The sequence below is a fragment of the Ambystoma mexicanum genome, chromosome 8, assembly GCF_040938575.1.
Source record: "Ambystoma mexicanum isolate Mex_15411 chromosome 8, UKY_AmexF1_1, whole genome shotgun sequence".
In the NCBI taxonomy this organism is placed as follows: Eukaryota; Metazoa; Chordata; class Amphibia; order Caudata; family Ambystomatidae; genus Ambystoma; species Ambystoma mexicanum.
The window spans coordinates 236,081,352-236,104,079 of NC_090929.1; the positions used below are offsets into that span (position 1 = coordinate 236,081,352).

At 42.6% G+C, this 22,728-nt stretch overlaps 1 protein-coding gene across 2 annotated transcripts in view; it reads right to left on the minus strand.

Annotated features, from left to right (window-relative positions):
* The window catches only part of RBM18 (RNA binding motif protein 18), a 320,439-nt gene that overhangs the window by 143,839 nt on the left and 153,872 nt on the right, over window positions 1–22,728 (minus strand). For both annotated transcript variants that reach the window (XM_069609659.1, XM_069609660.1), the window contains exon 4: window positions 10,529–10,615. In XM_069609659.1, the coding sequence (XP_069465760.1) occupies window positions 10,529–10,615 (87 nt within the window). The remainder of the gene's footprint in view (window positions 1–10,528; window positions 10,616–22,728) is intronic.

Sequence of the window (22,728 nt, forward strand, 5' to 3'; positions counted from 1 at the left end):
GGAACAGGTGAGTGAAGCGCGGCGCTGCAGCGAGCAACGCGGTGCTTTTAAATGGAAGTCTTCCTTCAGGAATGCTGGCGTGAAGATTCCGGATGCAGGTAAGAAGGTTGAATAAGTTCTTGGTTTTCACCTTTCTCTTCTCTTATTCCCTTACAGGTGTTCCAGGTTCGAGGCGGGCGTGGCTGGAGTCCAGGTGCAGGAGCAGACACGGTGAGCGTTCAGCTGCTGGGATGCAGAACAACGCGAAGCACGTGTGGCTGTCCGGGCGTGGCTTAAATAGCTTTGGAAGAAGTTCCAGGTGAGTATTCTTCCACAGCCCCACCCAAGTAACAAAATAGTTCCTTCAGAAAAATAGTCCCTCCTAAGCCTCATTTGGTTTGGTTCTTCATGCAGCATGGTCTGCATCAGGTGAGTGTGCAGCATGGTCTGCTTCAGGTAAGTGCACCAAACACTTTCCCTTATGAGCCTGGCGCGTATGGCGCCAGGACTGATGTCCAACATGAGCCTGGCGCCAACAGCGCCAGGACAGAGTCCAAAGAGCCCCTATAAAGGGCTGCTGGGCTTTTACCCGGGGGCGTGATGCCTGCTCCCGGGGGTGCTAGGCCTGGCCTGGTGCTCCGGGGGTAGGCATCATGACACCCAGTCACAGCCTCCTCCTCCACCCTTGCTGCGTGGGTCGAGGCGCGATCCTCAGAGGGGGAGGGGTGTCTCATTGCATCGGCGCTGCCTCCTTTCTCTCCCCGGGGGCGATTTCCCTTTTCTGCTGCGCCGGCAGCCTCTGGAGAGGATCGGCTGTAGATTTGGGAGCGGATACCCTCGGAATCAGTGCTCAGTGTGGTGCTTCAGTGCGGCCCAGCAGGAGCGAGACTCAAACACGTCTCCCTGCACCGGCGGCCATCTTGGTCTCCTCCTGAACTTTATTTTAACTGCCATTTTGAACACCCACCTCAAGTAGGTATAGTGGATACAGGTAGAAGCAGTGCTGTATATATTTTCAGTGGCACAGATTGTATAGTTACCTCTCAAAGGGACTGCTATATTTTCAGGCAAAGTAGCCTAATTTATCAGCAGAGCTGCTATAGGCATGTCAAGGCACAATGCCAATTATTCAAAGCAGGGCTGATTGCATCATGCCCACATTTCTTAACAGGACTGCTATGTTTTGGAACAAACTTCATTTCTTAATAGAGCTTCTCTAATGACACAGCACCAACCTGTGTTGGCGTGTTCTGCAAAGAGCAAGAGTATTGAGCAAGAACAGTGTCTGAGCTCTTCCCACCATCCTCCTGAGCTGGTGTGATACACAATGGCAGTGTGAGAAGATGGCATTGCTGTCATACGCTTCAAACCAACCTGCTCATTCTTGCGCTTTTCAAAACATCTGCTTCTCCCATGTCTGATTACTGAGTCCCACTGCCAAAAATCTAGCACATTTCAAAGCCTCATTATGAATCTTCTGACTCATGTAAGATAGTTCAAACAGGCTTAGAGCTTTTGACATGCCAGTTATGTCAGGCAAGCCTCACATGGAACTGTCAGTGCCCTGACCCTATGTGCCTTTCTTAGTCTCCAACCTGTTGGGAAAGGTAGCTCAGTGGGTCAATAACCCTGCTGCAGAGATCATTGTGCAACCTGTTCATACAAATCCTGTTGATGGGTGACAATGCGTCTGCATCAGAGGTATGTGTTTATGATGCAGATAACCTTCAATTGTAATAGAACGGACTTAGCTTTCAGCTCATCAAAAGGACTACTAAATCTTCAGTGATTCAGAACACACATCTCTCATCTCGGCTGCTATACTTGTAATGGCATACAGTGCTGGTAAAGCATCTGCATTCAAGGAAGTGCTGCATCTGGTGAGACAAAACCGCTAACTCTTATGATTCCCAGCCTAATGGCCAAAAGAAGGTTTGCACACATCTAGAAGGAACACCCAATGCTAAAGCTGCACTAGATTTGTGTAGGCTTTTTTGATATTTATTGGTACTGTCAAAAGACAAACAAAAACAGGAGAGGAAGAGCAACTCTGAGCCTAAGCAATACAGGAGAATAAAGTGGGGTGGGGGCGCGAGGTCGAGTGAACAGAGAACATACTAGACAATCCAAAACAGGAATTCGAGCAACTGGAAGAGAGACCAATGTGCTACATGAGAGAGCAACAAAGAAAGTGAGAAGGGAAACAGAGGTAAATAACGGGACACGCACAATAGGAGCGAGGGATAGAAGCATAGCAAAAGAGACATTTAGAGACAGTAGAATAAAAAACCCAGATCAACAGCAGGCAGTGGGAGCTGCAAATTGACTAGAGAAAGGTAGGCAAATAACATAAGGGAAGGTGCAAGAAAGATAATCAAAAGGAGTAGCAACCACAACAGAAAAAAAACAGATCTAGCCCGAGTAATGACATGCGAGAGGAAGAGGAGTTTATATCAACGGATACTGCAAGATATAGGATTAAAACAGCAATAATAGAATGCAGAGACGGTAAAGAATGACAGAGCAACAGACCACAAAACTTGGTATAGCAACACTTAAGGGTGTGAGGCAGAGCATCAGAAAGTGAGACACCAGGGAAACAAAGTAGCAACCGGAAAAAGGAGAGCTGAGCAAGGTAGTGCCAGACAGCAACAGTATGGCCGCGAGGCAGAGAAGTAATACTGGTAGAGCGAAGGACTTGATTTATGATGTAACTAGCTGGAATCTGTAGTAGTTCCCAACAGAGTTTTTGTGTCCAAGTATAATGAAAATGAAGCTTGGTAGTACGCACCTACAAGTTCTTTGTCACTAATGTTTCTAACACAGTTTTAATTTTACAGCCACATTGGAGAGTTGTCGCACACTTTTTACACTCTTACGAAGGAGGAAACTAATTTTTACTGTCTTGAAATTTGATTTACTCTCCAATTAAAAAAATTGGAGTAAAATACTCTCTCACGCCAAAATCCTATCTGGAGCAGTGCAGGGAACCCTCAATTGTGAAAGCCAAAAACATTGTGGAAATAGATAAGAACGAGCCATTTAAGTGAACGATTAATTCAATCCAGAAGGAGCATCCCGTGGATTTGTAGTTGTGTTCAAAGTTGAAAAACTGAAACCAAGTTGACAAGCTGCACTTGGGGAAGGGAACCTTGAGACTGGATGAACTTTAATGCCATTTTGAGGACAGAGCCCTCAAGACCCTTTTCTTTGGAACTGCACTGCCTTGAACTTGGGGAAGGGAACCCCAAGGATTTATGGAACCGTTTGAACTTGGGAAAGGTAATCAAGACTTTTGAGGAACTTTCTTGATCTTTGGGAAGGGAAGATGAAAAGGAAGCTAGGAGCTGGAAGAAACTCAGAACTTCTTTTGTTTTATTTGTATCTGGTTTATTACACACCTTTACAAAATTAACAAGAATCAGAACAAAACAGTACAGATGATGTAGACAACTGCAAATTCATACTTTAGATTGACAATTCAAGCACAAAAATCCTATATTAAAATGCATCCGTAAATGGCAAATTGATCAACAATAAAAGCATGAAAGTGAAAAGATAAGAAATCCATTAATGAAATCCTAAATCAATTACATAATTCTAGACTCGATAAAATTAAGAAAACGATATAGAGATGGGATCAAAGCAATGAGATAGGATGCATCACCCAAACCGCAACAGCATACCTAGTGGAAAGAATACACCAAGCACCAATCAACAGGCCAAAACGCAACAAATACATACACCAACTCTCAATCCCAACATTTAACAGAGTGAAAGCTGGTGGTTCCAGCTTTGAATTTCTAGCCCCTAAAGCATAGAACTCGCTACCGCCCAATCTAAGAAGCGAACAATCCCTCTCCACATTCAGGAAATCACTGAAAACAAGGCTGTTGAACTAACTCTCAAATGCCTCTGCTTGCCGCTCCGCCCAACTGCTCTTGTTATCCCTTGTAACACTGAACCACGGACTGCTAACCTGTACTAGGTTTAATATGTTTTACAGCGTCACATTCCCTGTAACCATGAACTAAGGTCGCTAACTGTACTAAGTTTGAATATTCTGTTAACAGCGCTACGATGCCTCAGGGCAGCTGGGTGCTTTATAAATCCAAATAAATAAATAAATAAAATAAATAAATAAATGTTCTCACCCCACATCAGTCTAGACTAGGAGAGGTTTTGAGCATGATCACGCTCAAAATGTATTTCGGATGTGACTAAAATAAGGACAGTCAATTATCCAATGTTTGAACACATTTCGTTTTTTGGAGAATCGGCAGAAGTCTGAATCCTTAAAAGAGGCCCAATTTTAGTACGTTCTCTAGCAAACTGATTTAGGCAAAATTGCCTGTAAGTTGATTGTGCTTTGTTGCATGGGAAGCATTTTAGGTAGGTACGAAGTTGACGTTTTATCCTGTGAATCTAAAGAGTTTTTAACATTACAGGGACGATTAAGGAGTTCTTCTTTGGTGGAATCAATTTCATTGAAGAGTGAAAGCATCTTCTGTCTGTATGCATTCACTGAAATGGAACAGGCATCTTTCCTCATTGAGCCCGAAACCACATATAGGGAATTACATGGAGCTACTGCAAATTTAGCAAAGTTAGAAAGTTGCCTCCAGCGATATCTAGCGTGCAAAGAGATCAGTCTAACTTCATGCCTTATAATAGCATTTGGCAAGACAGACTACCTCTTTCCAGACCTGACCGTGTAGATAATTCAAGTAATCACCCAAGTCAACTAAACACATATCTAGGCCATACAGTAATATGGGCTCAATCTTCATCAGCTAATAATTTAAAAGTGGGAGTAGCGAAAATGTACACAACCTTGCATAAAGACATTTCATATGTGCTGTCAAAGGTCGAAGCTTTTCTAACAAGGAGGTCTTCCACATACTTAGGACGATAAATTAATAAGATGGTATCCCAAATATCTCAGATAAACATCTCAGTGTATTCAGTTATTTCCAATGTTCCATGGCATGGTTTTGAACTTATATCCTCTAGAAAACACAACTATTTTGTATTCAAGATCATTGACTTGCAAGTGGTTTGCTAATGAATATTGAAGAAAAAGATTCAGCTCAGAACTTTGTTTTGATCACTATTTATTGTATTGTTGATATCCCTAAACATTGTTTAGCTTTAGTTGTAAGGGGAAGAATAGCTTTTGGACATAGACAGAATTTTAAGTTGAACTTTCCGACTCAGAATTTCCTTAGTTTTGTTCAGGTAGGGAAATCCCACCTTAGCATAGGGCAAGTTAAGCCTTTAACCATCCTGACATTTGAGTGAATAAAACATTTTATTTTGAACTTTGAATTTGCTGCCGGTGTCTTGCTTCATAATGCATTCACACTGCCCACCAAAACATTTGTTACAGTCGTGTCTTGGACAAGTTGCTCCCTTGGCACCCCTCATGGAGCTACTTGGATTACGGATTCTCTTAAATTCTTAGTGGGTAAAATTGTGGTATTCCACCTAAGCCACTCCCGTCCCTGACAATAATGCACAACTCCTACTCGACTTTGTGCCACAGCCACCAGTCTCATCAATGGTAATTTTGCTTGACTAGCCACTCGCAGTTCATTGTCTGATGCATTTAAGAGTGGCCTCGTCCACCTCAGCGTGATCTTAGGTCTTCTCCTAGGTGGCCGCCAACCCCACATTGGCAACCACAATATCCTGCTAACTGGCTCAACCTAATCCAGCTCCTCAATTGGAAGGCGAGAGAGAGATAGTCAATTGTAGCCAATTTGTTGCCCGCAAGTGACACTACTAGTTTTGCACGGTGATACCGCAGAGGCCTTACTTTTTACCAGCATATAGCTTTCACTCGGCTCCATTAAGAGCCCTAGATACACAGAGGAGCACAATATTGGCACTGTTTGTTGTGTGAACTGTACAAGGCTTTGATCCTTATTCTAAAATTGGGCTTCAAACTGCTTACATGTATGGCTAGGCTCAAGGTGACCTGTCCCAAAGGGGATCAATAATGGACAATATAGGTTGAGGGGTAAGGATACAATCGTAAAACACAAAGGGATTGAAAAGCCCAGATTAGGTTGGTCTTGAACTACATAAGGGGATTAGGCAAGGCCATTTTATTGTAAGAGACCTTTTCTAGACAAAATGTACACAGATCTGAAGCTGCTTCCTTTCACCGTCTAAGAGGGTTAATATCCTATTTACAAAAAACATGTGATGCTCCATTGGTCGCATTGTGAACAATGAACATCGCTTTGTCATAGCAGACTGGAGTATTGAGGGTAAGCTAGTGGTATTGGGCAAGTCTCTGCATCTAACGATGGGGAGAGTAAATTCATCCACACGTTAGATGACAGGCTCTCTAAACTGTCCGGGGAATTATTCACATTAGGTGGGAACCTCAACATAGTTTAGGATCCAAGACTCAACAGAACAGGACATTTTAGTACTGAACCATACAGTATGGATTAGCTGTTCTTTAAAAATTCTTTGAATATTAAACATCCTTGACGGGTCTGTAACTCACTGAATAGTGATTATACTTTTTTCTTTAATATTCATTGTTCCCATTCAGGCACAGATTTCTTTATGACCCTCTCGCAACACGTTGGACTTGGTTCTGTAACCAGGTACAGGAGAAATTGCGATTTTAGATCACAGTCTTACAGTTGGACTTTTCTGACCATTGTGTGGGCCGAGCCCTGGAACTGAATCATGTCCAGTTATCAGATGAAGCATTCCTTGAAAAAAAATAGAGACAACCTTCACCAAGTACAGGGAGGTATATGTTTTTTCAGTGGGAGATTACTTAGTGTTCTCAGATGCCCCCCAAGGCATTTATTAGAGTGAAGATTATTCATTTTGCAGAAACATAGAAGCATACAATACATCTTAAGTAAAGGGATAAGATAAACATTAATTCTAAGGATAGAGAAGATTAAAAAAGAGATCCAAGCAAAAAAGCCAATTTGTTCTGTTGAGAGTCAAATGTAATGGCAGAAAAAGCAGAGATGCATTTTATTTATACTAGACAAGCATATTAGGATTAGAAGATAGCGTTCAGCTTCTAGCAGTTAGGCTTAAAAAAATGTGGAACAGAAGAGAATGGTGGACTACATTGTTAAGAGGATGGATCCTCTGTACACTAAAGCTGACATATGCTCGGCTCTCTGCACATATTACTTGGAACTCTACGACACACAGTTGGAACCGGGAAGAGGTTAAGATTAATTTGAAACCTTCCAGCCATCACCTCTTTTGTTTTGCTGTAGTCACCCCAAGTGGGACGGGTATGCCCAGATGTGGGTCCCTTGCCTGGCCTGCTGGGCCTAGAGACCCAAGCTTCTCCTCATTGATGAGGCCCCACGAGGCCGAAACATGTTTGGGGATGCATCTGGCCTCGTGCAGAGGGGATGTGACCAAGCAGTTCTGGCTGGACTGCCCCCTTTTAGGGTGGGTCCCAGGTTTGCATATGGTCTTTCCCCTTTTGTAATGGTTTGGCAGATGAGAACGATGGTCTGGAGGGTTGCCCAGAGCAATGCCAGAGGTTAAGAGTAATTCTAAACCTTCCAGCCATCACCTCTTTGCCTTCCATAAATGTTATCCATGGCCCCACGAGCAGGGATCTTTAATTCACCATGATTTTCTCTTCCTGTTTGCACATTCATCCCCCACCCGTACGGACCATGGTGGGAATTTTGGGATGCCACAGACAACATAGTAATGAGTCTACAGGATCCCATGTATTCCACCTACAGGGCCCATTTCGTGGTACACTGCCTTCAGTTTCTCCATTGCCCCATAACTTTGATCTTCTCACAGCCTTTATGGGCACCTGAGTGCTGGGAGAGTGTAAATACAGTAAAACATGATGCAAAAGTGGACAAAGAGCTAGAACATGCAGAAACAATAAAAACCTGAATAAAAAATATAGAAAACATCTAAATTAGCCACAATGCCAAAGTAGGAGCCTAGATTACTACGGGCCAAACAAATAGATTGACTGGCCATGTCCACACATCCATTCCAGACTTATGATAGGTTATTTATAACGCGCTTAATACCCAGAGGTTTCTAAGCGCAGACCCGGGGATCGAACCTGTGTTGCTTCGTGTCGTCTTGCTTCCAAGGCGAGCACGTTGCTGCTGAGCTATCCTCCCGAATCAGGAGATATGACCAGGTACAAAAGATGGTAAGGCAACCGTAGCGATAGAGGTGGTCACTATTTAGGATGGCTCAGGTCAAATGATTAATGGTGTCAGCTACAGAGAAGCCATAAGAAGGCAGTCTCTGGGGTCTTCAGTAGGCAGCATCGGGGCAAGGATTCTGCTGGAGGCAGCAACAGGGATGGTGGTAAAGTTCCAGTGAAGGTAGAACTCCAGAGAGAAACATTGAGCAGTACATTTTAAAACTGGAAAGAATGCAGTTTATCCAGAGATTGAGATGAGTCTCTATTAAAAGTCGAAAGCAAGCACATTTTTGATGAGATCAAAATCAGGCTAAAACATTTCGGCTCTCTGGCATTGAGAGTGGAGCATGTCTGTTCACAGCTCAAGCAGCGGTGAACAATGTTAAAAGCTAAGAGCTAATTTGATGGGGGAGGGGAGGCTGTGAGAAAAGATCAGCAAGCGCCACTGGTTCGTATAGGTTGTGCATGGAGCCCATGATTTTTAATATAAAATGAAAACACAAATGGAGAAATGGACCTGCAAGTGGCATGATCAGGCTAGCAGCATGGGGTCTGCCACTAACGCAACTGTCGGATTAGATGAAAAAAATAGGGGCATATTTGCAAATATATGGGATCTATTAATCCAAGGGTGGAGTAAATATATTTGCGTATTGAGAAGTCCAATACAACAATATATTTAAAATCACAGACTATCAGCTTTGAAGGAGGTGGTTCAGTGTGTTAGCAAAGTGATTATTGGAAAGGATACTGTAGGCTTGGAGAATTGAAGATATCGTGGCGATTTGTTAGAGAGCATGAGTGCAGCTGTAAAGCAAATACCACACATTAGGATTGCCATGTTACTTCAAAAGGAGGGTCTAACAATCGTAGCCAGGAGCAGAGCAAGCACGCGTTGGGTCTCCGGCAGGATTTCCAATGAAGATCAAGGTGATGCTTGACTGTAGGACACATATTGGGTGAGGCAATGGGTTTGATAGGTACTTACTGGCACCATGTAGTGTATTGTACATTGTGAGAATTAGTCTTGAACAGGTGCAGGCAGACTGTTAGAGGGGGTTTAAATCGGCAAGACAGCAGAGTTTGGTGAAGAGAACATGCAGCCGCCTACGCAGTAGATCGCAAAAGCAAAGCTAGCTTTTGGTGTGCTTTGAATATATGTGTTCCATTTTGAGCAATACACTTGCTTGAACTAGAAGAAAAGCAAACATTTTAAATTGGTTATATTTTAGGAATTTTGCAAAAGCATTAATTTTGCTTTTACTTAGTTCCGAAAACTTTTTCCACGCAGCATAAGCACAGCATTTCCTCAATACCATTGGAAATAAAGTTTATGTTCTTGAACTAGAATAATTAAATACACACACAGAATCTACGGTTTATTTGATTTCTTCCAGCTGGACTGGTTTAGCTATGCAGTCTTCATATTTCTGTAAAATGTGTTTGCATAGAGAAATGTGCTGTTATTGTTCATATTAGATATTGTGTGGAGAGGAATGACTAAGAAATGCACTACCAATGTTTATAATGCACATCAGAATGCGAATTATTAGTTCTTTGATTTAAATGGCTTGGAAAACCGACCTTGACATTTTACCCCACATTACAATAGTGAATGCAATGCCGTTCATTGGTATACGTACACAATGCACAGATCAAAAAGAGAAACCACAAATTTAAAATAGATCCGTGAACGAAGGTACATTATCAGTTGTGATAAAATCAACACAATTAGCAATGATAATTCACTCTTTTCTGCATCCATGAGCAGGAAGGAGAATTACTTCCTACCATTCTGAACAATACCAAACAACTTTGAAAAACAGGCTAGACATTGCATAGAATACACCCAAGACAAATGGGTAAAATTCCACAATTTCTGCACCTGTTCAAGTACACTGCATCCTTGCATAGCGGAGAATAATTCTACCCCATACATTTATTTTTCTCGTTGATTTACATGCCACTTCGTGCAAGACTCCAACATTTAAGAGCTTTACCGGGAAATCGAACACCTGCTGCTCCCGAGCTACCATCCCTGCTAAATGTTATGAATTTTCCCATGGAGGTTGACCAAGGTTGAATTCAACCATTTACACTTCTTGGCAGACAACTCCACCCAGTCTTAATCATGAGCGCCTCAAACATTCAGGATGAGCCACAGAAGATAAAATGGTAAGAGAAAGATTACAGGCTGTATTATGTGCCACAGTCACACCTCAAAACCCATTATGAAACACGGCCATATGGACAAAGTAATAATGCATCATCACCGTCACTTTCAGATGACAAATCTAATCCAGGTGGGAGGAAAATGAATTTGGGACCTAATCAACCAGGCCTCACAAGTGCACTAGATATATTTACCTTAATTTGTGCATGTGCCCATCGTACTACTAACTTTTTCGAGAGAGCCAGCTTTCCGTTCAAACAATGTATTGCTTGCTCAGCTTCCTGTATCAGAAAAGAAAAAAGATGTAGGACACAGATAGCAAACAGCACAAAGCAAATCATATGGGCGAATTGGGAGGAAGGAGAGACTTCGAATAGAAGGTGGCAAAATATTTTGGTAGAAGTGACAAACCCGCTGATAGAAAAGCTGTGCACATTTCTATAACAAATCATTCTAGCGTGGTGCGTACTCATACATGCCAAAACACGAGTCTGGCATTTCTAGCTTTAAACATGTACCACTAGTGAAGGAGCATTTCCACTTGAATAAAGCCTGAGCTTGCCATGACCTTACTGTGTTCCCGTTTCTCTCCCAGACCCCTCTCATATTCTGCAGCACTAGATCAAAGCAATTCTCCAAAGCCTAGATTTATCTGGGCGTTATTAATTCCACCCACCCACAACTCATAGTAGCACATTCTCAGACTAAAGGAAATCTAAAGAAGATAAGGGAAGCTCTAGTATTTCTGGGTGTTCATTAGAGTGGTGCATCTACGCTGCTCCTCAGTACCTCTCATCAAATTACAGGAGCCCCAAGAATGTATTGATGGAGGGTTGAGGGCGGGTGAGTGATAGAGAATGAATGCTGGTAATTTACAGTGACAAAAAATAAAAGTTATATTTGGCGGGTGTTAATCGTCGGAAGAATCAGGTAACACCAGCCACAGCAATGTAGGAAAGATCTTTAATGCATGGTCACGGATGTTGATTCTCAAAAACCTCTTCCATGGCACCAACAGAAGCAAAAAAATGGTGGCGGGATCAGCCTACTTTAATCTCCATGAAAAGTTTAGAATGAGGGATCCAGGTAAACTTTTTGAGGGGATTATTGTAGTCCTTACCTTTGGAAGTTGGGATTGAAAGAATTTTTTATGGGAGCAAGCAAGACAAAATAAATGTTAATTGCTTTAAAAAACATAGTATTTTATTTTAACCCATACTTTGTTTCCAGTAATTATCAGATGTAAATCCAATAGGCCCTCCCAGGTCAGGTTACAAAGTAGTTAAACACCTTTGTGTGGTAGGTATGGTTCATTCCTCTGCTCTAAACACATCAACATAGCACTGTAGGTGTAATACGGGGGATGACATTTACAGGTCACTCAAACTTTTATTTTCTTGGGCGTATTTGACTAATTTTAGTGAGTAAAATGGACAAGTATGCAGCTTCTCTGATGGGATTATAATGAAGATCTACCCAATGATTAATTCATATAGCAGATGTGCATTTTGACTCATGACCATCAGACAAAGAAATTCCCACTGATGCAAAGCCATGTTGGTAATACTAGAAGCTCTGGCCAGCATTACATTTCAAACTTGTTTAAGCAGAAATAATAGACCCACATTTGGGATTTACAAATATGTGAGGTCAGATATGATTGACAGCCTTGATCTTGTAAGCACTAGTGGAGGCTAAAGGAGTGCAACAAAACAAGTCACATTAGGGACATTCCTTTGGAAGTATGGAGAAGTTATCTTGCCATCTGTTTTCTTTATTTAAAAAGTATAAAGGAGGGAGGACAAACTAGTCATGGATTTTGGTACTGCATCATTAAACTGCAAGGGGCCAGCAAAATGAACATGCAGTACCGCACCACTCCACTGAGGGCTAAAGATTTCTTCCTCAGCTTCTGAAAATCCACCAGACAACAGAACATTTGAGCCAATTCCCCAGCAAAAAACAGAATAAAACCATGTAAACACCTTAAGAACTTCAGATTCATAAGCTATACAATTACAATCAGCAGGGGTCAAAATTAAGATTAGATAAGTAGCAGTTAAAAGCAGCCGCTGGGTATCCTGAATTAACCAGTGAGCAGGAGCTACCACCGGGGAACCAGGAGCTAGTACATTGTGTTCTACAAATCTAACTTCAACGTAAAATGCAAAGTTAACATTTTGCTTATTGTTATGACTCTTCATGCTTTAAATGCCATATAGATGTGTCCTACTGCTTATTTACAGATTGTCCCATATGCATAGAGTTAAATTCACATAGGTGTATTTGTTCGTCATCTGTTTGCATGGGGAGCCAAAAGTAGCTCCTGGTAGCTGTTGGCGCCAAGCTAACCAGGTTCTTCTAGGTTATAAGCAGAAGATAAATGGCTCCTAGCTCCCCGAAAAGATTGTGTTTCCACCTTTTCTCTGTGGTTTCAAATGCATTTTTGTACTGCATGCTTTTAGTTTAAAGCATGTAATCTGTTTTTTCACTTTCGTCAATTAACAAATACCATGACATAATACGCTCATAAGAATGTCATTGCAGTCCTTGCTTCCGATTAAGTACTTGTGCCTTTCAGGTTTTCTGTGGTGTTGAGTTTCTAACCAGTCCATGATTTATTGTAGGACTGAGAAAAAGAGATACAGGTAATACACATTGGTCAGATTCATGAATTGATAATTTCACATATTTAAGACTATGCCTTTCTTTACAAACTGGAAGGACAAGAATGCTCCTCTTGCAAGGAAATAAGGTAATTTTACCTAGTGGACCGGTCCTCTTAAGGAGGATAGGATTCAGATCAGCAGGATGGCTAGACTACCTGGTGGCTCCCAAAACAGGATATGGGCAACAGTTGCACTAATGAAATGGGTTCAAAATTAATCCCATTTAGAGAAAACATTTTGGTAATCTGATGCAACACTCAAAATGTCTTATTTTGTGCTCAAGCCTTTTAAGAGGAATACACATTACAGTTTAGTTCAATTTTATGGATAGAAATGACAAAGTTGAGGAGCAATAAAATAAATTGAAATGCACAGAATTGATCAATCGTGACAAGTCAAATGGTCAAAGTTCACAAAGCTTGTCATGAAGTGTACAGCTGTGCCCGGTTTCATTGCTTGCCACCTAGGCCGGTGCTATGTAAAAGCTGTATACACTAGCGATGCTGGACAGTTGCCATCTATATCCAAAGGATTTGGCACCACTGGTATATAACCCAGAAGAGACCACAGTAGGATATAGCTAGAATCACCATCCCGAAAGTGTTTGAAAATTAAAGAAATACACCCAAGAAAGGAGCAACTTGCTGGCTTAAACAGGAGGAAATTGCACTCAAGTGTCATAAAAGGTTGTAGGAAGTGTGCTATGCTCAAGATGGAATCCATCGTTGTTCCAAGTCAGGGGTGTCAAACAAGTCCTATGGGTCAGATCAGGCTTCTGAAGCCCATTCATGCAGCCATCCAACTGGATAGTAAATATATAACAATGTCCTCGGAGAGGCGATAACAAAGAAAAGACTTCTGCTGCAGCGGCTTCAGCTTCCATAATGTTCGAGAAAGATGCAGCCACCATTAGCTGCTTAACTGGAGCTTATCTGGGAACACCACTGAACTAAAAGCAAAATATCTTAAAAATTGATTGGATCTTAAAGCAAGGCAAACAATGTAGCGAGTTAAAACTAAACCAAGCAAATAAAAACAGAAATAATCTCTAACCTTACCATTAAACGTCTGCTTTCTTTTAAGCAAACAACACCCACTCTGCAAGAGGCAGTTATTCAGAGCAGAACAAGATACACACAAAATGGCCTACAAAAACATCGCTGGACCATACCATTTCTAGGATGCCATGCCCGAAAGGTGCTAAATATCTGAAATAAAGATTAATCTGCAATCATTGTTACAATATCAGCTGACATTCTTGACTAACACAATCTTACAAGGTGCAGTCATTTGCACCCTTACTTCAAAAAAGTACTAAACATAGTAACCTATAAATTGAATGAAAGTTGAGGTTTGAGATCCAGCTCCTTCAAACTTTTTAATATTTTAAGATAGTAAAATTACACAGATATCTTGTACAGTGTATATGAGAAACCTGAGGGTATCCTCACTCCTACTCCCCCCTGGATCCTCTTAAGGTGGCCAGGGAAAGGCCATCACTTTTGGATCCGGACCCTCTGGGTGGAGAAGCGAGGGAGGATCACCTCGGTAGGGGGCCCTTGAGGAGTGGGGAAGAAACACTGGAATACGAGACATGGTATCCCCCATTTCCCGACAATAGTTTGCCCCATATTCCCTCTACCTTTGTGGGATACTACAACTCCCATTTTTCCCCTCCATTCGGTGTCAGCCAACTACTGAGACGAGGAAGACTGAGATTGGGAAGATTACCCCATGTAATATGCAATGGTCCTGTCCCGGTAATGAGGCCAGGCAGGGTCAGGCACTTGGTTATAATCACACACACCTGAAAGGCATTGACGGCTACCTAGAGTATAAGAGGTGGAACATAGAGGCACAGTGAGCGAGTTGGAGATCAAGAAGGTACACGAGTTGGAGTTCGATTAGGCATACAAACTAGGTCGCCTATGTACCTCGAAATCTGTCAGTGGAGAACGAAGCACTGAAACGCTGAGGGCCTGCGAGGTGAAAAGGCTGCAGAAAGCATGGCGAGGCAGCATTGTCTACAAGGAGTCAGAAGGGGGGGGGGTCGCTCAAGGAAACATACTCCAAAGAGGAAGCCTGGTAAAGGTGCTCGTCCCCTCCCCCCCGGGCTGCAAGAAGGCCGGGAGTGTCGGAGGGGCAGTGGAGAAGACCCTGACCTCGACAAGCATCAAGCAGTAAAGAAAACACAGCCAGCGAGTTCCAAGCAGAAGGGAGCCCTGTTTGTGAAAGTCGCGAGGTGCGAATGAAATACAATGTTGAAAAGCGAGGACAGGCATATATGGCGAGAGACGCAATGAAGATGAATGCTTAAATTGTCCATTGTTGAAAGAGTGTGATGATAAACAAAGTGAATGCGATGCCGCATGCATGTTTACACGAGTAAAGAGATTTTCGAGATTGTGAATTACAGAGGGCTGGAAGCACGAGCTAAAGTGAAATGAGAACCGTTATATTTGTGGAGTTAAGAAGTGAGTCTGGGACCTGTTATGAGAATCAAAAAGAGGGTCTGGGATCGCCAAAGTGAAGAATGTGAAAAACAGTGCCGGGGCATGACCAAGTTAAATATAATACGAGGAGCATGAACTGTATGAACGGCCTCAGTAACAGAGTGGTCCTGCACACGGCCGAGCAATATACTGTGCGTTTGCGAATGTCTGTTACTGTACTATGAAGTAAAGAGGTGCCAAGGGCACGATTGTGTGAAAGCCTCACCGACAGAGTGGTCCCACACAGCGCTAGTGAATACTGTGCGTTTGCGAAAGTCTCTGTCACGTAAACCATTGAAGGATTGTTGAACTGTTGGGGAAGGGTACCCCATTTTCTTTCGTTGATGCTGAATCAGGCGAGGGAAGCCTGAGCCAACTCTATGCTGATGAACTGTGTGAATTCTGAGCAAGGTAAAGGAAGCCTGCAAGAACTGTGCCTCATTGAACTGTTTGAACTAGCCACCCAAGCTCCTAATGAATTACAAAAGCTTGGGGAAGGGAGTGTTATTGAACTCCATTGCCATCCTGATATTATTTGACTCACTCTTGTTAAGACCAAATCCTTTACATATTATCATTGTAGAATTAAGTGAGGGCAAGATTGGGTTTGACACAGACACCTTTATTATTTTGACAGACCGACTTTGACATCCTTTAGTTTAATTTCATGGTCGAGACTACTCCCATTATAGAGACAGGGTAAAATAGGAAGTCTCCAATCCCTGTTAAAGTTAAATAAAGGTTTTTTAAACTGTTCATTTGTATCTGTCTGCCTTGTGAAATCATGCCTATCTCACAACCATGACAAGCAGTCGATCATCAGTCATTTCTTAAGGGCTTTGGGAGGGATGCAGGGGTGTGTCCCTAAAGGGCCACCAGTGAAATAGGTCGTCTTTCAGTTTCTGACAATAGCAAAAACGAATAACAAGCAAATCAGTCAATCATGTTGGCATGCAACATACTTTTTGCCATTCAGATCAATTTGAATTTGTGGGTGACATTGCTGAACTGGCTATGGCAGACTTGCCAAAAAGCCTGGATTATTTGTAACTGTGTACAAGGATTAGAAGCAAAAAAGTGCTTCTGCGCAAGAACCCAAGGAAAAAACTGCTACATCTGTTTCTGTCTTAGTTTCCATTTGGCCCAACCTACTAATCTGTGTTAAGCTGCCCCAACCTACTCATTCGTGTTAATCGTGAATAAACATGAAAAAATGAAAAAAGCGACTTTCCACTCTACATCAGCTGCATAAAAATGGATGGGGAAAATCACAAAAGGAAAGCATCAACAGATCAAGACAAATCAAGTTGGTCAAACAAGAAAGTATACAAGCACTGCACTAATTCCAGGCAACAGCTGATGTTTTACGGTGAACTGCTCTTTAATTCATAATCGTTAAAATCTACTTTTTTCACTGAATTTGATATCCCTGGCCTGCAGAAGACTTATCAAATTAGAATAACTGAACATATGAAACCCTTAATGGCACAAGTAAACTGATACTGGTGCACAAGTTTAAACAACACTGTGTGCACTAAATGAAAATAATAGAAATTAAAGAATCTATAGATGGATTATCCATGGCTCAAAGGCAGCCTATCTGAAAATCTGAATAACAATGATGTGAGAATTAGGATTACAAGTGAAGTACATCCATAAACAGAAGGTTTTCCAGCTCAATGGATATATGGCTCCAGTAGATGGCCTAATTAACCATCCCTGGGCACTAATGCACATCCCAAGAGATGGTACATGCATCTACTGTATGTATTCAGCAACCATGCACTCAAGTTGAACCTCAACAGGTTTCAATGCTACACATTGTCTCTCACTGCATTCAGGAAACCTGGCCTGCACAAAATAATCTTGTGTAGTTCTTGAGAGAGGTACGCATGGTGTGGTCACCACCATTGACATGCCCAACTTGGACCTGTAAGAATTCTCATTACTCCTATCAAACGATGTTTCTTGTTAACCCTTCCAAACAAAGACATTTAAATCAGACCTATGGAGAAGACAGGAGGTAGGACACCGGATGATTTTGGGAATCTGGAAAATGTTCATTTATACACATCAATTCATATGGCCCGGGTGGCTAAAAATCTATATTTGTTTAATAGAAAACACAAAATAAAAATGCGATTTCATTTAAATTAGATGGTTTCATTTTTTGATGTATATGCTTCAAGTAAAATAAATAGGAAATAAAAAGGATTGTTCAATTAAAACCGACAGGACAAGCACTAAAAAAAGAAAGTAGCTAATTTTCTTGGAAACACTTTCAAACCTCTGTAGCAGGGTCAAACCACGACTGCTAAGGAGGATTGGACTAGGACATGGGCATCAAGCAATCATACTTAGAAAATACCAACTATAAATCAGTTTCAGGGGGAAGGAACAACAATTCCAAAAATGCATGTTTGCTGATGATGTTTTAGACAGTCACAGCAGTAAACTGGTGGAAGTTCTTTAACCCTCTGAATTCAGAGATTTGCAATAGCTTCTTCTGCCAGAGAAGAAATCATATTTTCCTCCTTTGGACCAATTGACTCCAAATTGTGAAATTGTTTTGGACGCTAGTACCGATTAAGAACCAATTTAAAATGAAGGTAAAAATGACAGATAGCAACAGGGGCCAATACTTAAAATTTCTCATGTTGACATATTTGACAGTTTGTTCGTAAAATCCTTTGAACTAGTTTAGTTAGAAACAATGTAAGTAAATTAAAAAAAAAACGAATTTATGTTCTACTAAATTCAAAAATTCATAAGATTACACAGAAAAAATTTGGTTGAATTAAAACCCATAAATCTGTTCTTTTAGTTAAAAGCATGTTTAAAATGTCTGTCTGGCGATATTCTTCTCGTAGAACAACATGGCAAGAAAATCCTAAAATCCTCCAAATATTAAGGATGAACCCGTAGGAGTGGGCATGGAGAAAGGCACAATAAAACTTTTGATTGTTGCAATCTCAACAGGTGCAGATATACAAGCGTCTCATAAAACTGGAGGGCTTTTTCAGCAAATGGGAAACAGCTGCAATTTTAAGTTGCTGAGAAATTGTACCCGCTTGTAATGAATGATTTGGCATAGGTCAGAGACTACAGAAGAACTCCATTGTTTCACATTTCTAGCTGGGCACAGAGCAAGATGGGAGCCTAAGGGGCGGCACGTCTCCATCAATTTGAGTAGAGCTTGTTCAGATATAGTGAATGTGACGGCTTGAACCCTGAGAAGGGGGGCAGGGGGACGGAGGGAGTGAAGTGTGAGGAGACCAAGGAAAAAGAGAACACACGTGGTGGGGTGCCGACTTAAGCTCGGATAATGACACTGCTTCACTAAACCCTAACGCGAGCAACTTGCACATTCCACAACTAGAAACAGAGGGGACTGCGAGTAATTGCTCAACCCGAGAGGAAGGGAGGAGAGGAAAACCTGCGGCCGTGACTCGGACACAGCCAAGCAATGAAGGACACGGCCTGAACCTTCCCTGTGCACCGCGGCAAGAACGGCCAGTGTATATGCAGACGGCACACCGCAGCCTCCATGAGGAATGTGGCCAACAGCTGCTCTACACGCAGAAAGGGAAAGAACGTCTGGGGGCTGTTCGGACGACCTGCCGACACACAGCCACGGCTCAGGGAAGGGGGGAGAAACCCTACGAGTTGCCGCAAGAATGGCGATTAGCCAGCACATATAAAAAACCCACAAACAAGGAAAACGAAAGTACACGCCAAAGTCCTTACCTCACGGCACGCGAGTGGAAGGCATCATGGCGAACGGCCTCAAGGAAGGAAGGGGGGGGTTTATCAAGGCTTAGCTGGATAGAGATCTCCGATTGGCCCAGAAGTGATCAGCCCCTATATAACCCAGAGAGAGATGTAGGACCAATGGTGAATTTTCCACTTCTTTGCAGAACCACATGGGAAGCGAAGCAGCAGGAGCCTCTTACCGGTGGGCTTACGAGGACTAAGCCCAGATTTAGTCCATATTCCACAAGTAAGCCTACAAGGGCTATATCCCAGGCACGAAGAAGGAGTACTTGGAAGCCTGACTGGGAAGATTAATTTCTTTATTTTCTTATAGTCTTCCTGCCATATTTTAAAGTTGTTCAAAAGTCAATAAAGACACATTTTTGTTACATCAAGCTGCCTTGTTGGAGTGATCCCTCACAAATTTGGTGGCAGCGGTGGGATTGGAGAAAGCCATGGAGGCAATCATAAAAGCTCTCACCGATGGATAGCAACAGCTCCAGCAATTAATGCAAGTGCAGTCACATCAAGCCCAGACTGACAGACAGGCTCTACAGCAGGCGTTGCAACTACAGGCGGCAACCCAAGATGCCATCAAACAGATAATGGAGACTATGAACGCGACCAGAGGTGCTTCCATAGCCCGTACAAATGTGTTACAAAAATTCCAACAAGGAGAAGACCGGGGGTATTTTTTTCACAAACTTCGAAAGGGTGGCGGGAAATTCACAATGGCCAGTGGACAAATGGGGCCATTTCATCGCTCCCCTCCTAACAGGCCCCATGCAAGGAGCATATCAGGCTGCTAACCCTGCAGGAGATGCCACATATGCTGACATCAAGAAAACCATTCTAGAAAGGATGGGGGTGGACGAAGAAGCCTACCGGGCCAGGTTACGTGAATCCAGACTACGAAATGGCGAAACGCCAAGACAATTATATTAAAGAATCCATGATCTAAGCGACAAATGGTTAAAACCAGCCTCAAGTTCAGTGCAAGAAATCATGGACAAAATCAAACTTGAACAGTTTGTAGAAGCCCTACCAATGGCAATGCAACGCTGGGTACGGCAACACCACCGACCAACTCTGGCGGAGGCCATTGACATTGCTTCTGCTTTCCAAAAAGCAGGCCAAACCGCTTGATATCTACAGACTTTCCAAAACCAGTACCCAGAGTATCAGTACCCACAGAGAACAAGAGTGGTCGCACCGAAGCAAAAAGCCCCACATGGCCCACCACTAACAGACAGCCACAATGCTTTGACTGCGGCGAATGGGGGCACATAGCCCTGTTTTGCCCGAGGAAGCCAAAAGCTGAACCAATGGAAATCGGATGTGTCCAGTCCAGAGACTTCAGAAGAAGGAGGGATCCCTATCTTGTAGACGTACGAGTATATGGAACACCCAGACAAGGTCTTCTTGATTCCGGAAGTTAACAGACGGCCATAAGACCGGAAGTGATCTTGAAGGGGCGGGGAAACATCCTATACAAATTAAATGTGTAAATGGGGACACAAAAATGTATCCTACAAAGGAAGTAGATCTGGAGCTCAAAGGGGTTAGCACAAGAATGAGGGTCGCCATAATGCCACACTTGCCAGCCCAGGTGTTGTTGGGGACAGATCTACCTTCATTTGGGGAATGCGTTAACGAAGCAGAGTGGTTAAAAGGTGCCCCGTATGCCCAGAGTGAGCTTGAACCAAGTGCGAGTAATCACCTAAAGAAAACACAAAAGGGAAGTGAGAGAAGCAAAGAAACAATGGGGAGAAAGAAGCCAGATAATAGAGGTAATCGATTGGTTACCGGAAGATGGCATGAAAACATTTCGGAGTGAACTATTGAACGATCCTTCCTTGAAGTATGCCAGAGAACAGGCCAGGGCTGATAGAGATACAGGGACAGCATACCCTTGGTTCAAATCAAAAAGAGGGCTCATTTATAGAATAACAACGGAACCAAATAGAGGAGAAATAGAACAATTACTAGTGCCACTGAGTTACAGAACAACAGTGATGAGACTGGCGCATGACGTATCGGGGGGCCACCTGGGTAAAGAAAAAACTCAAAAAAAGTTGTTAAAAAGTTTATTTTGGCCAGGGGTGTACAAGGAAGTGACCAAATACTGCGAGGAGTGCCGGGTATGTTAGAAAACCAACCCACATAAACCACAAAAAGCTCTGTTATGTCCGATGCCCCTCATAAAAGAACCCTTCTCCAGGATTGGTATGGATCTGGTTGGCCCTTTGGAACCAAATAGTCACGGACATAAATATATCCTGGTTCTGGTTGATTATGCCACCAGATACCCGGAGGCCTTTCCTATGAGAGGCATAAGCGCTCAACAGGTGTGTCAAGAATTGGTTCCATTTTTTTCCAGAGTTGGTTTGCCTAGTGAAATAGTGACAGACCAAGGCCGCATTTTTGTATCCGGAAGAATGCAGAAGGTGTGCGAACACAGTTACGTATTAAACACATACGTACCACCCCCAGACGGATGGACTAGTGGAGAGATACAATAAAACAATCAAAGCCATGCTCAAAAAAATAACAGCCCCGTCTGGAAAAGATTGGGACCATGTACTTCCGTGGGTCTTAATGGTCCTGAGGGACACCCCTCAGTCGTCCACGGGGTTCTCCCCATTTGAGCTTTTGTTCGGACATAAACCCAAAACAATACTAGATATTGCAAAGAGGGAGTGGGAAGAACAAGAGGAAGAAACCAATATAACAGATTACGTGATCGAAATGAAAGAACACCTCTTGAGACTAAGAGTTGGCAAGAGATAACCTAGGGAGAGCACAGTTGTCTCAAGCGAAGTATTATAAACCAAAATGCAAGGGTGAGGACCTTCAAAGTTGGTGAAAAGGTTTTGGTTTTGTTGCCCGACTCTTCAAACAAAATGCTGGCTCAGTGGAGGGGGCCATACACAATAACAGCCATAGTCGGTCCAGTGAACTACCAGGTGGAACAACCAGAAAGGAAGGAGAAACAAATAATCTATCAGATTAACCTTGTAAAAAAATGGAGAGAACCCGACTCCGACAAACGGGAGATTAATCACTTACAGGTTACAAGAACAGATACAGCCTTCCAGGCTGTCAACTGGGGATCTCAACTCAAGTCAAGAAGAAAGAAAAGAATTGGAAAAAGTCCTGGAGGCCCTACCACATGTATTCTCATTCTATCCAGGGAAGACATCTCTTGTGGAGCACAAGATCAACACAGATCCATCCCAAACGGTGAGAGTGAGACCTTACAGACTACCAGAATCAAAAAGAGCAGCATACAAGCCGAGGTGGAGGAAATGCTGCGCCTAGGGGTGATTGAGCCATCCACCAGTCACTGGTCATCACCAATTGTATTAGTCACTAAACCTGATGGGTCCACCAGGTTCTGTATGGATTACAGAAAACTCAACACCATATCAACCTTTCAAGCATACGCCATGCCCAGGATTGACGAGCTAATAGAACAAC